Source organism: Dipodomys ordii, unplaced genomic scaffold (assembly GCF_000151885.1).
Source record: "Dipodomys ordii isolate 6190 unplaced genomic scaffold, Dord_2.0 Scaffold41, whole genome shotgun sequence".
NCBI classification, from domain to species: domain Eukaryota; kingdom Metazoa; phylum Chordata; class Mammalia; order Rodentia; family Heteromyidae; genus Dipodomys; species Dipodomys ordii.
Genome location: NW_012267257.1, coordinates 1,147,569 through 1,161,111, shown reverse-complemented (window position 1 = coordinate 1,161,111; position 13,543 = coordinate 1,147,569). Strand labels below are relative to the sequence as shown.

The 13,543-nt window shown below is 35.1% G+C and overlaps 1 protein-coding gene across 6 annotated transcripts in view; it reads left to right on the top strand.

The window, feature by feature from the left end:
* Window positions 1–13,198, top strand: part of Ddx4 (DEAD (Asp-Glu-Ala-Asp) box polypeptide 4) — a 76,008-nt gene extending 62,810 nt beyond the window's left edge. For 3 of the 6 annotated variants that reach the window (XM_013018559.1, XM_013018560.1, XM_013018556.1), the window contains 7 exons: window positions 1,170–1,299; window positions 4,748–4,914; window positions 7,238–7,383; window positions 10,089–10,188; window positions 11,594–11,864; window positions 11,995–12,105; window positions 12,885–13,120. In XM_013018559.1, the coding sequence (XP_012874013.1) occupies window positions 1,170–1,299; window positions 4,748–4,914; window positions 7,238–7,383; window positions 10,089–10,188; window positions 11,594–11,864; window positions 11,995–12,105; window positions 12,885–12,962 (1,003 nt within the window). In that variant the 3' untranslated portion in view covers window positions 12,963–13,120. Of the gene's footprint in view, window positions 1–1,169; window positions 1,300–4,747; window positions 4,915–7,237; window positions 7,384–10,088; window positions 10,189–11,593; window positions 11,865–11,994; window positions 12,106–12,875 lie in introns of all 6 variants that reach the window. The other 3 variants (XM_013018558.1, XM_013018555.1, XM_013018557.1) reach the window with 2 other exon arrangements.
* Window positions 13,199–13,543: the final 345 nt, after the last annotated feature.

The following is a 13,543-nucleotide window of genomic DNA, read 5'->3' as shown; positions in this document are numbered from 1 at the left end:
GGGGAAACAAAGAGGAGGGAACAATACTTGATAAGAAATGTACTCATTGTCTTGCCCATGTAATTATAACTCCTCTGTACAGTATTTTCACAATAAAAGAGAGAGATGTTTGGAAAAAAAGTCCTTTTTTAAGAGAAACATGCTTATTAACAATTAGATGATAGACATAGAAAATAAGAAAATTCTGGTGTTTTTGTGTGTAATTTTAAATGCATGTTTAAGAATATACTGTGGAATTCCCAGATAATTATCTACTCTTTTACATACAATGTTAGATTGTAGAAAACAGGTTTTCCATAATCAGATCTATTTTTAATGACTTTAAAATTGTCCATGTATATACATTTTATTTATTTTGAGGTATTTGGGTTTTATTTAAACTTGAAGCTATTATAGATAAACCCATAACAAACATTTGGCTATGTAGTTCTGGTTTTTTCTGTATTTTTGTATATATTTATGTGTATATATCTGTATATATACATATGTGTATGTATATATGTATTTGGGCAATACTTGGGTTTGAACTCAGTGCCTCTCACTTGCCAGATAGGGGCTGTACTACTTCATCAATGTCCTAGCCTATTTTGCTTTCTTTTTTTTTTTTTTATCGGTCTTGGGGCTTGAACTCTGGGCCTGGGTATTTTGCTTTCTTTTTCAAGTAAAATCATGTGTTTATGACTGGGTTGGCTTGGATTGTGATCTTCCTATTTATACTTTCTATATAGCTGGAATGAGTGGCAAACACAGTCATGGCCAGCTTATATTGGTTAAAAATGGGGTCTTATAAATATTTTGGTCAGGCAGGACTCAAATTCAAATACTTCCAATTTCTGTCCTGGAGTAGCTAGCTAATATTATAGATGTGAGTCACTGTCTGAGCCTGGCTGAACTTAAAAAAAGTTTTAAAGTTATTTGTCATTTCATAAATTTTTTTCATGTCTTCGACTATTTCTTGTAAGCAGTAATTTAGAGCGGAAAATAGTGTACTTTTCATTATTTTTGAAAAGCCTTTATAAAGTAGGTTACAAAATACATTTTCTCTATTCATTGTTTGTTTTCAGTGTTAGCATTTCAACTTCTTCCTGGAAAAAAACTTAATTTTCTTAAAGTGGTTGTATTCTGTCCTTCCAAATTTTATCTTACATCTTTTAATTTTTTGTCTGTAGGACTTGCATCAGAGCGGTTGTTATATATGGGGGAACCCAGTTAGGTCATTCAATTCGACAGATAGTACAAGGCTGTAATATATTATGTGCCACACCTGGGAGACTGATGGATATCATAGGTAAAGAGAAGGTAAGCCTTAGAAGGAAAACAAAGTTATAAGATGGATAACTTTTTTATAGGGGGAAAGGAAAGGGATGGAATAAGAAAAATATATTTACTGACTACCTGTTTATCTGTTAGGTTCCATCAGTTCTTTGCATATATTCACAAAAATTCCAAGATATAGTAATATTTTTCTATTTGGAAAATAGTATCATTAAGATTATATAATTTATTTAAAATTCCTAAGTTAGCTCTAATAAATTCAATAGAGTTAGAATCTGGGTATGATTCTAGAATCCATATCTTATCAGTCGTATTATATTGGCAGGAAAATAAATACCTACTTTCATATGTATCTTGGTGAGTAGTTCTTCTACAAGGATGTTTTTACATCAGTTAATGTTTGTAATAGCTGAATTGCTATTTACTGGCAGAAAGTTCCTCCTATATCTCCCTGGGACACCCTTTTCCCTGGGAAAAGAATATCCATGGGAACTAACATGTGAAATCAGAAAACAGAACAAAATTACTGATAGAGGGCAAAATCTCTTGGTAAAGAAAAATCCCAGACAAAGGCTGACCAGTAGTCAGCCTTTGCCCCTTCTCCATCCTTGCTAAAAATCAAAAGAACATCTCTCCCTCACTCAAGTTTACCAAGTTGCCAGCTTTGCAGAAGGCTTCTGACAACCTTGAGGCTTATCACCAGCTGCACTGAATTGCTGTATTGGTCAGATTTCTGTAATAATGTCAATAGCATTGATAGTATTGGTCATGCTGACCAAGTCAAGATTATGATTTGCCTATGCTCATATGACTCAAGACTATGTTTTTGCTATGTTTTGCTTCTGAACCTTGCTTGCCTCAGTAATAGGACCTTAAGCCCACCAATTGAAAACCACCACTGGTGGTCCCACTATGGGCAGCCCATTGCAATTTAATACATATGAAATTTACCATAAAGAACAAATGAATTTAAAGGTCATATAGCTATAACCAATGAAAATGTGCCAAATATGACTTTCATGGCTCGTCTATGTAACTATGTAACCTATCCCTATAAAAACCCATCCTACCCTAAGCTCAAGGCTGTTTTCCTACTTTCCTGGTGGTAGGAAGCAGTCCCTGCATGGTGGTAATAAAGTTCCTAGATCCTTTAACTGAGTGTCTTGGAGTCTCTTTTGGATCTGGGTTATTATAATTTTGTCTCCTGTTATGAGTTGTGAATGATGTTAATGTAGATTGTTAATTTGCTAAGTCTTATTTAAAATAATTTGTTTTCCTTTTTTTTTTAAACTCAGAGTTGCTTGAAAAATGCTTTACTAATTGAGCCATGCTCTAGCCCTTCTTTTTTAGATAGGGGCTTGTATTTTTGCCTAGTGGTGGCCTTGAACCGAAATCATCCTACCAAGAATGTTTTCCATATAGCTAAGATTATAGACACATGCCACCATTCTCAGCTTTTTGATTAAAGTGCAGTCTCAGAGATCCTCCTGATCTCTGCCACTTACAAAGTTCTAAAAAGAGGTTTTTTAGACTGTATACTCATTTAGGAATTTACATACCACCCTTGTACATCTCTACATCAACACTTTAATAAACCTTATTTGCTTTCTTGTACTCTAAAAGTGTTACTTAAAATGTTCTTCTGTTTGTTCTTACAGTACTGGAGTTTAAATTAAGGGCCTTTGCTGTACCACTTTAGCTATGATGATGACTAAAAATGTTCTCTTTTTGCATGAAGATATCTTTATAGGATACTTTTAGCATCTAGAACTTGCCAATGGCTCACACCTGTAATCCTCACTACTTAAGAGACTGAGGATCAGGATTCCATGCCAGTTCAGGCAGGAAAGTCCATGAGACTCTTTATCTCCAATAAACTACTCAGAAAAAGCCAGAAGTAATGCTGTGGCTCAAGTGGTAGAACACTAGCCTTGAGCAAAAGTAGCTAAGGTAGAATTTATTCCAGCCTTTCACTTTCAGAATATGTTTGTCTTTGTATAGGGAATCGCTTGAAAACAGCAGATAGACAGATCCTGATTTTTGAGATTCTATGTCGTTTTTATTGGAGAATTAAGTCCATTATTGAGAGTTAGAATTGAGAGGTGTTTGGTAGTTCCCTGTCATGTTACCCACCTTCTTAGGGTCTGGGTCACCTAGATTCTGCCTGTGTTTACCTGATTCTTTGTTTGGGGGCTGTTTTTCTGCTTTCATCATGTCACTGTACTTGATTTTGGTATCTTGTATTACATACATTTGTCTAATCTGGGGAGGGGAAGGGGATAACAAAATGCTGAAACAAGGACATAGGACCTTTGCAACAATGGTATCCACAGGACAGTATATTGGACACAAACTTTACAACTTCAGGGTGGGGTGGGGTGGGGAGGAGTGCTGGAGGTAGGGGAGGGAAGATATAGTATGACAACAACAAGGGAAGGGGTAACAATGATCGACAAATAATGTATTCAATGACTTACTCGTGTAACTGTCTGTAACCTCGCTACAGCATTTTTACAATTCTCCCTTAAGTTTTGCTAAGTGTCTATATGCTATCCAAGTCATTTGTTCTTTTGACAGTTTGTTCTACTTATAGGAGATAGTACTTTGGTTTATACAAGGGTTAGAAAAGTTTCCCAGTTCTTCTTGAGTGATTAAAGAGTGGAGAATTAATTTATGGAGAATTTGAAGTGTTTAGAAGAAAATTACCAGTTATAAGACATTCAGATAATGTTAGAGTTCATTTCTTAAATGAGTCTGACTTCATCAGATAATATAGTTTAGATCTGTGCTGTCCAATATAAGTAAACCATTATCTACCTGTTGCTATTTAAATTTTAAAATAATAAAATTAAAAATTGAGTTCTAGCCCGGTGCTGGGGCTCACATCCTGCAATCCTAGCTACTCAGGAGGCTGAGATCTGAGGATTGTGGTTCAAAGCTAGTCCACGCAGAAAAGTCCATGAGACTCTTATCTCCAGTAAACCATTCAGAAAACTGGAAGGGGTGCTGTGGCTCAAGTGGTAGAGCCTAACCTTGAATTGAAGAGCTGAGGGACAGCACCCAGGCCCAGAGTTCAAGCCCCAGGACTGACCAAAAAAATTTTTTTTTCAGTTCCATAGTCATAGTACTCACATTTCAAGTGTTTAATAGCCTCATAAAACTAATAGAAGTTTCACAGTGCTGCTAGTAGAACTTTTCATTTACCATAGGTTCTTATTGTGAAGTATTGATTATAGATTACTTTTTTTAAAGACTTATTTGAAAATGTTTTATACATTAGAAAAAATAGATTACAAAAGCTTTATAGTATTACCTAATATTTGTCTGATGAGCTTAATAATTTTTATTTTATGCATTGGCTTCTGGTTTTTGTCCCTAAGAAATTTTAATAGTTGAAATTGTGGGAAACATTTTAGTTTAAATATAAACTAGCATGTATCATCTGTTCTTACCCTTGAAAATAATCTCAAAGATTGGACTCAAACAAGTCAAGTATTTAGTTTTGGATGAGGCAGATCGCATGTTGGATATGGGCTTTGGACCAGAAATGAAGAAGCTGATTTCTTGCCCAGGAATGCCATCAAAAGAACAACGTCAAACCCTTTTGTTTAGTGCTACTTTTCCAGAAGAAATTCAGAGGTAAATATTTTTCTTCTTAAAATGGTTTTGTTATAATCAAATGAGAGTAATATGAATATTCTGTTTTTAGAAAGTACCTTCTTTATATATATTTACACTGATGGGGTGGGGCACACGCACGCAAGTGTGTACATGCTGGTCCTGGGGCTTGAACTCGGGGCCTGGATGCTGACACTGAGCTTTTTTTGCTCAAGGCTAGCGTTCTACCTCTTGACCAACAGCTCCACTTCTAGCTTTTTTGATAGTTAATTGGAGATAAGACTTTTGTAGACTTTACTGCCCAGACACGTTGAACCACAATCCTCAGATATCAGCCTCTTGGGTAGCTTGGATTGCAGGGATGAGCCAGCACTTCTTGGCAACCCTGCTGAGTTTTTAAAAGGAAATTGTAGTCTTAAAAACTTTATCACAGGGGCTGGGAAGGTGGCTCAGTGGTAGAGCGCTTGCCTTGCATGCCTCAGGCCCTGAGTTCGATTCCTCAGAACCACATAAGCAAAAAGAAAAAAGCCAGAAATGGCACTGTGGCTCAAGTGGTAGAGCACTAGCCTTGAGCTTAAGAGCTGAGGGACAGTGCCCAGGTCCAGAGTTCAGGCTCACGACTGGACCCCCAAAAAAACCAAAAACCAACAAAACTTTATCACAGTTTTAATTATTTTGTGCCAATTATTTTGTCTGTTTTTTTCTGGGAATGGCTTCTGAGTATGACACTTTTACCTTTGGCCTCTTTCTAAAGTGGGATGTTGTCATGAGTAATACTAGCTTTCTAGAATGAGTTTGGAAGTGTTTCTTCCCTTTCTATTTATATGGAATATTTTGAGGAGCATTGATATTAGTGCTTCATCAAAAGTGTGGTAAAATTCAGCAGTGAATGCATCCAGTCTTTGTCCTTTTTTTTTGGAAAGCTGCTACTTCTTCAGTCCCATTGCTTGTTATAGATTGTGGTTCATATAGAATATGAGAGAATTGAGAGATCATATTTGCTCATTTGTCATTTCTTCTAGATTTTACTGGCACATAGTTGTGCTTTAGATATGATATGTCCCTTAAGAGGTTTATTTATGTATTGAAAATTGGTCCCCAGAGATACTATTGAGAGATTTTGAAGGCACTAACTTCAAATCTGTGGTTGTTTTGGGGTCTTAGCTGTGCTTCTTTTGTCCAGTAGTGTTTTTTTTTTTTGTTTGTTTGTTTTGGTACCAATCCTGGGCTTGAACTCAGAGCCTGGGCACTGTCCCTGAGCTTTTTTTTGGTCCAGTAATGGGCCTGAACTCTGGGCCTGGGCGCTGTCCCTCAGCTCTTCAGCTCACGTATAGCACTCTACCACTTGAGCCACAGCGCCACTTCTGGCTTTTTTTCCCCTGCTTATGTGATGCTGAGGAATCGAACCTAGGGCCTCATGCATGCAAGGCAAGCACTCTACCACTGAGCCACCTTCCCAGCCCTCCCTGAGCTTTTTTGATCAAGACAACACTCTACCACTTTAGCCACAGCTCCACTTCCAGCTTTTTTGTAGTTAATTGGAAATAAGAGTCTCAAGGATTCCCTTGCTAGATGGCTTTGAACCATGACCCTCAGATCTCAGCCTCCTAAGATCAGAGCTTCCTGGTAAGCCATAGGTGCCCAGCAATGTATTTCTTTTTTTTCTTTTGTTAAAGAAATTAGATATGTATATGTTTATAATTATATCATTTTGATAGATTGTTCCTTTTATTAGTTTTTCTCACAAATTTTGGTTTGAAATCTGCTTTTTCAAAGGAGTATAGCTACTCCTGCTTTCTTTCAGGTTCTATTTGCTTGGGATAGCAAGTCCATTTTTAAGTAAAATTTTATTCATTGCAATTAGTATTTTAGTTCATAGTTTTTATTATATGTATATGTCTTTGAACAGACAGAATATCTATAAGAAGAGTTGAGGAAGTGGGAAGTAGGGAAAAGATGGGGGAGAATGTTGAAAGCCTTGGTGTTGATCAAGATACATTGTATTCATAAACTGCTTTATTAAGTGGCAAGTCCTTTGTACAGCTACTTAAAGATAATAAAAGAATAATAAAAAACCCTCTAAACAAGAAATTAAAATGTGAAAAAAATTGCTGAATCCATAATTTGACATGAGCTTCTTTGATAGTAATTATGTTTTACATAATCTTAACATATTTTCTAATCTTTGGAGACTGTACTTGAATGACATGTGACTGCCTTGTCTTATTGCTGTTATAACTGTTTGCTAATTAATAAGGAAATAATACTTGCAGGACATCATGAGCAGATATTGTCAGCATGTTTGGAATAAAGTAAGCTAAGAAGTAATCTTTTCTCTCTCAAGGTTGGCTGGGGAGTTTTTAAAGTCAAATTATTTGTTTGTTGCTGTTGGACAAGTGGGTGGAGCATGTAGAGATGTTCAACAAAGCATTCTTCAAGTTGGCCAGTACTCAAAAAGAGAAAAACTTGTTGAAATTCTACGAAACATAGGTATCTCATGTTACTTTTGTCATGTTTTGATTTTTTAAAAGGACCAACTTAAAAAAAAGCTACTCGTTTGTATAGCTTAAAAAAATTATTCGTTTGTATAGCTTTTAGTAGGTTTGTTGTTTCTTCTTCCTCTAAAGGTCTTCCTCTGTAAAGAACTTATAATGCAGTTTTCTGAATAAATTATATAAAAATATAGTTACTTCTCAAAAAGGTTAAATAGGAGGCATTTGAGATTTAGTATAATTGTTAACAATAGACATACTTTTTGTTTGTGGAAACTAGAAAGACTTAGTTATACATGTTTCTGTCACTGTGTTATTCTGTCATAAGTGAACACTTCAAGCTAGACATTGTAATACAGAATGAGGGAAGCTGAGACACAAGAATCATGACTCAAGATCAGCCTGGGCTACCTAGCTTTGAAGCCAGCTTGAGTAAGTCCCTGTCTCAAAAATAAAAACCAGCCAACTTCATTTTTACAGTTCTAGTTCCCATTTCTTGCTTGCTAATAACACTTCCCATATATATATAGATTGAAAGAATTTCGGAGCTAAGACTTGAGATCTACCTTTTTCTATCATAATACCTATAAAAATACCCCCAACAATTATTTGTATTTTTAAAGAAAATAAAGCCTTTTGTGTATTACTGCTTTATTTTATACTATAAATTTATCATGTGGTTGTTTTGATACTTCCTTGATAGCTCAGGCTAAGTCTACATAGGTTCCCAATCTTTTCTCACATTCACAATCCCTTCTTGAATTTGAAAACAGGAGACAGGAAATCAGTCTCAGCAATTAGCAAAAACAAAAATTGGGAAAGTGATTTAGAAAGCACATAAAGATTTCCAATCTTTGTTTTTACTGTTTTATAAAAAAATTACAGATGGACATCACTGGCTCATACCTGTAATTCTAGCTACTCAGGAGACTCTGAGATCTGAGGATCATGGTTCAAAGCCAGCCGGGGCAGGAAAGAGACTTTCATCTCCACTAAACTACCAGAAAAGCCACAAGTGGAACTGTGGGCTCAAAGTGGTAGTACTGGCTTTGAGCACAAAAGCTCAAGGAGAGTGCGCAGGCCCTGAGTTCAAGCCTCAGGACTGGCATGCATGTGCAAACACACACATGCATACAAACCCTTTCCTCCCACTTTTTTTTGTGGTACCCGAGTTTAACTTAGGGTCTTGATGTTTGCTGGCAGGTGCTCTACCACTTGATCTACACTTTTTGATAGAGTTTCACTATTACGTTGCATAGGCTGATCTCTTAACTTCTGGTCTCCAGTGATCTTTCTGCCTCAGTCTTTCTGCCCAATGCTAGAATTAAGGCTGTATACCACCATACTTGGCCTTTTTATGTCCTTAGTTGATTTTAATTCACAATGGACAAAAAGGCTTTTAATCTCAATAAACAGAACAAAAAATTAGCATATGGAAAACACAATAAAGATGAGGGAAGAAATTAATAAAGGCTTAAAAATAAGTGAAACGAAAAGTTGTTTCTTTACTCAAGTGCCATCTACTATAGTTAAAGTAAACTCTGGATCTAAAACATGATGATGATGATGATGATGATGATGATGATGATGATGATGATGATGATGTAAACTCTGGATCTAAAACATGATGATGATGATGACGACATTTTTATGATTTAACACAGAGTCTTTTTTAATTTACCTTATTTTTGTATTCCCAAAACCTAGAATAGTGTCAGATATCTACGAGGTGGCTTGCTTGTTGAATAAGTGAATGAATGAAGTGAGCTGATGGGGGTGTAGAGATTGACTATGAACAGTGGTACATTATTGTCACTAAGGCTATGAATTATCTTTCTTTTCTAACATCTTTTTGTTGTTGTTGTTCTGGTTCTGGGCCTTGAACACAGGGCCTCTGAACACTGCCCGTGAGCTTCTTTTGCTCAAGGCTAGCATTCTCTGGCTTGAGCTACACTTCTACTTCTGGCTTTTTGGTGATTAGTTGGAGACAATAGTCTCACAGATTTTCCTGCCAGGTCTGAAATGTGATCTTCAGATTTTAGCCTCCTGAGTAGCCTTCTTACAGGCATGAGCCACCAGCACCTGGACTTCTCTAACATTTTTTATGGGGAAATTACCTATGTGGAAAAACCTTTGGGCCATGCTTGCTTTTCTACCACTTTACTACTTTAATCTATGAAGTAATAAATATTTCCTAATAGCTTCAGACATATAATGTGTATGATTGCATGTGTCTGTATAATTTTGGAAATGAAGGTTTGAATTAAAAGATAATGCTATAACATAGGTTATAGAGTTTACAGCTGTGAGTCATATGTCACTGTTACAAACATTTTGTTTGATCAAGGCAGAATGAAAGGTTGAATTATCATTAGAAGGCTATTTTTAGAGAGAAATGAAGTGGGTAAAGAAAGACAAAGACAAGTTGAAACTACCAATAGCAGGCAATTATTTACCTTTCCCTCAATATCTATGTTCTTAGTTGTTCTGGGAGGAGAAAAGGCAATCCTTTAATCTCTCTACTAGAAAAATAGTCCTTGGCAGTTATCCTTGACATTCATTCAGGAAACATTTGTCTTCCTCCTACCTATCAGGATTCTCTCTGGGTGTTGATAGTGTAGTAGTGGATAAAACAAAGTTTTCTGTTCTAACATGCCCCCTTTTCCTAATTTTGTACTTTGAATAATTTTCATTGTTTCAAAGGTGATGAGAGAACTATGGTCTTTGTTGAAACTAAGAAAAAAGCAGATTTTATTGCAACCTTTCTTTGTCAAGAAAAAATATCAACTACAAGTATTCATGGGTGAGTAAATTAATGTGATAACCTGTGTATATCACAGTATGAAAATCACAGAAGGAAAATGACTTCTGTTTGACATTTAAAAACTCTGTACGTGCATGGGGGGGGGTTAAGTACCACTTGGGGTCAGTGACAGACTTGCATATATGACAGTAGGTCACATAAGGTTATATATCACATAGTAATATAACTGTCTTCATTTATAGAAGTACACTATGATGTCTGCACTTTGATGAAATAGGCTAATGGCACATTCCTTAGAACTTGTTTTCATCATTATGCATTACTTGACTGCTGTAATTTATATGATAAAATCCTAGGATTCAGAATTCTCTCAAAATCTGAACTTACTCTTTCCCTACTTGAACCAAAAAAACAACAGTGTAATACAGTTTTTGTTTATTTTATTTTTAATTATTATAGGAACTAAGTGTTGGGGATTGGCAAGTTAAAGATGTACATTAGGTTCCTGATCATGAGGACTGGGAATACAAGATTTCACTTAAGGATTTTGGGTTTTATAAGTTTTTTATCTGCTGAATCTAACCTATTGATGCTGGACTTAAAAACATTGGGGTAATTAAAAATGTTACATCAACACAATTTTATTGGTACTTTACAAGTAGATCCAAAATGTCTAAATATGTACTATTTCGAATGTACATATTTTTTTGTCAGTCATGGGACTTGAACTCAAGACCTGGGCACTCCAGCACTGGACTCAACTTATACTTTTAAGAACTGTTTTGAGAAAGTATTCCAATCAATTAATTGTATATATTTCATTGAAATTAGAAGGCATAAAGACTATTAGTAAGTAGAATTTGAACTTTGTTATACTTACGTTTATATTCTAGTTCAGTTAGCTATTACCTCATCCACAAATGGATCATTATTCCAACTCAAAGTATTGTGAGAATACAGTATTGGCTTAGAAGTTATTTAACATACTAGTACTTAAATACAGTATTAAGTATCTAGGAATTTATCATATAAATTACAACAGTCAAGTAATGCTTAATGCTTATACTGTATTAAGTACCTAGTATATAGGACATTAATACTAGGACATTAATACTAAATTCCGTTACTTTTACAAATTAAAATAAGTTGAGCTAAGCTCTGATGATTCTTGTGTGTAATCCTACCTACTCAGAAGGCTGAGTAGTTCAAAGCCAGCATGGGTGGGAGAGTCTGTTAGACTCTGATCTCCAATTAACTCCCCAAATACTGGAAGTTGAGCTTTGGTTTAAGTGGTAGAGTGCCAGCCTTGATTGAAAAAGCTAAGGGAAAGAGGGCCCATGCCCTGAGTTTAAGCTCAGTTCCATCACAAAAAACTAAAATAAATTAAAAGTTTAATGTTTTTTCTTAAGAGTAGTTTTAATGAGAGTATCTTTTTTTTTTCAAGTGATCGAGAACAGAGAGAGAGAGAGCAAGCTCTTGGAGATTTTCGCTATGGAAAGTGTCCAGTTCTTGTTGCTACTTCGGTGGCTGCCAGAGGATTGGATATTGAGAATGTTCAACATGTTATCAATTTTGATCTTCCTTCTACCATTGATGAATATGTTCATCGAATTGGACGTACTGGGCGTTGTGGGAATACCGGCAGAGCAATTTCTTTTTTTGATCCTGAATCAGATAACCATTTAGCACAGCCTCTAGTCAAAGTACTGTCAGATGTAAGTTTTAATTTTTTGAGTTGAATGGGTAGTGTTCTTTGTTGTTGAGACATTTATACATATGCATAAAAAGTAAACATTTTCAATCTTTGAGACTGTGTATTGTATTTGAACTTAATTTGTTTTTAAGGCTCAACAGGATGTTCCTGCATGGTTGGAGGAAATTGCCTTTAGTACATATGTTCCTGGCTTCAGTGGTAGTACAAGAGGAAATGTGTTTGCATCAGTCGATACTAGAAAGGTTAGTTGAAGTGAAAAATTTGTAACTTGGCTTCCAGTTCTTTGAAAATATTATGCTTGATATGGTGAAATAACTTCAGTAATTCATTGAAACCATTATTTTCATGTCTAGAAGAAAGCTACTTTGTAAAATTTTGTGTAAATATATTTTGAATTTTAAAGGTAAGGAGTTCGAATTAGATTTTCATTTCAATTTCTAAATTTTCTGGTATTTTTAATTTAATTTGAGATCTTCTGAAGTTTCTGTAGAGTTCTTTTAAGTTTAGAATTTTGGCCATATTATAAATACAAAATGTTCAAGTTAGGGGACTGGAAGGGTTTTTTTTTGTCAGTTTTAAGGCAGTATACCTTTATATAGAAACAATAAACATACTAATTATTTATATGTTATTGAAGTATTAGTGTTTTTCTACTTTCCAAAACTAGGGATTGATAAAATATTTGTCTTAGTAACTTTGTGAAGTTTACACTTCCCATTTGATAAGAGTCTTTAAAAAATGAATCATATTTATTGAGAATGAAGGTCTTTTTTGAGGATGAGGAGGAGTTACTGGGGTTTGAACTAAGAGACATGGTAAGTAGCTATATTCTACCACTGGAGTACATATCTTCAGCTAGAGAATAAAGTCTTTATATTTGGAACAGATAACATAGAAAGCTCAAGTCTCTGCTATTAGTCTGGGCAATGTAACTATAACTTAAAAAACCTTCCTTCCTTTCTTCCTTCTTTCCATCCTCCCTTCCTCCCTCCATTCCTTCCTTCCTTCCTAGAATTTCCAGGGCAAGAGCACTTTAAATACAGCCGGATTTTCTTCTTTACAAGCTGCGAATCCAGTAGATAATGATTCATGGGATTAAAGCAAAAAACAAACGACCAAAAAATGCTTCAAGTATGGTTTTGATGGAGAGAAGAAAAGTTTTGATTTTTAAATTTTTAACAGAAGTGTGAAATCTGACATTATAACTCTTATCCTTCTGTTCTCCTACCCTTAAAAAAACTATGCAAACTAGTTATGCAAAATGCTAAAAGTTACAACGTTATTGTTACAGATACAGATGGTGTTAACTGAAAATATTAAAGCAATCTAAATGTCTTATTTCTAATATTCAGGTCATGTAGAAATGCTAAGTCTCAGTATAATACTAATTGCTCCTATAAACAACCAATAGGATATAATGTACTTGTGGTTACAAATTATTGGGTCTCATTTCTACTTGAACCTTTAAAGCAATTTTTTGTTATTACAATGTGATAACATGATTTTTGTAAACAGTAGAAGACTGAAGCCTTTCAAGGTGATTTTGATTTTAGATTTTCAGATGTGTGCTGAAAATGGTTAAGTTTTCAAAATGATCTCTGTACTCAATGGCATAACATTGTTTGTTTTTATAATATACGACTTTCCTTGGAAATAAAAGATGAAACACATTTTCCCTAA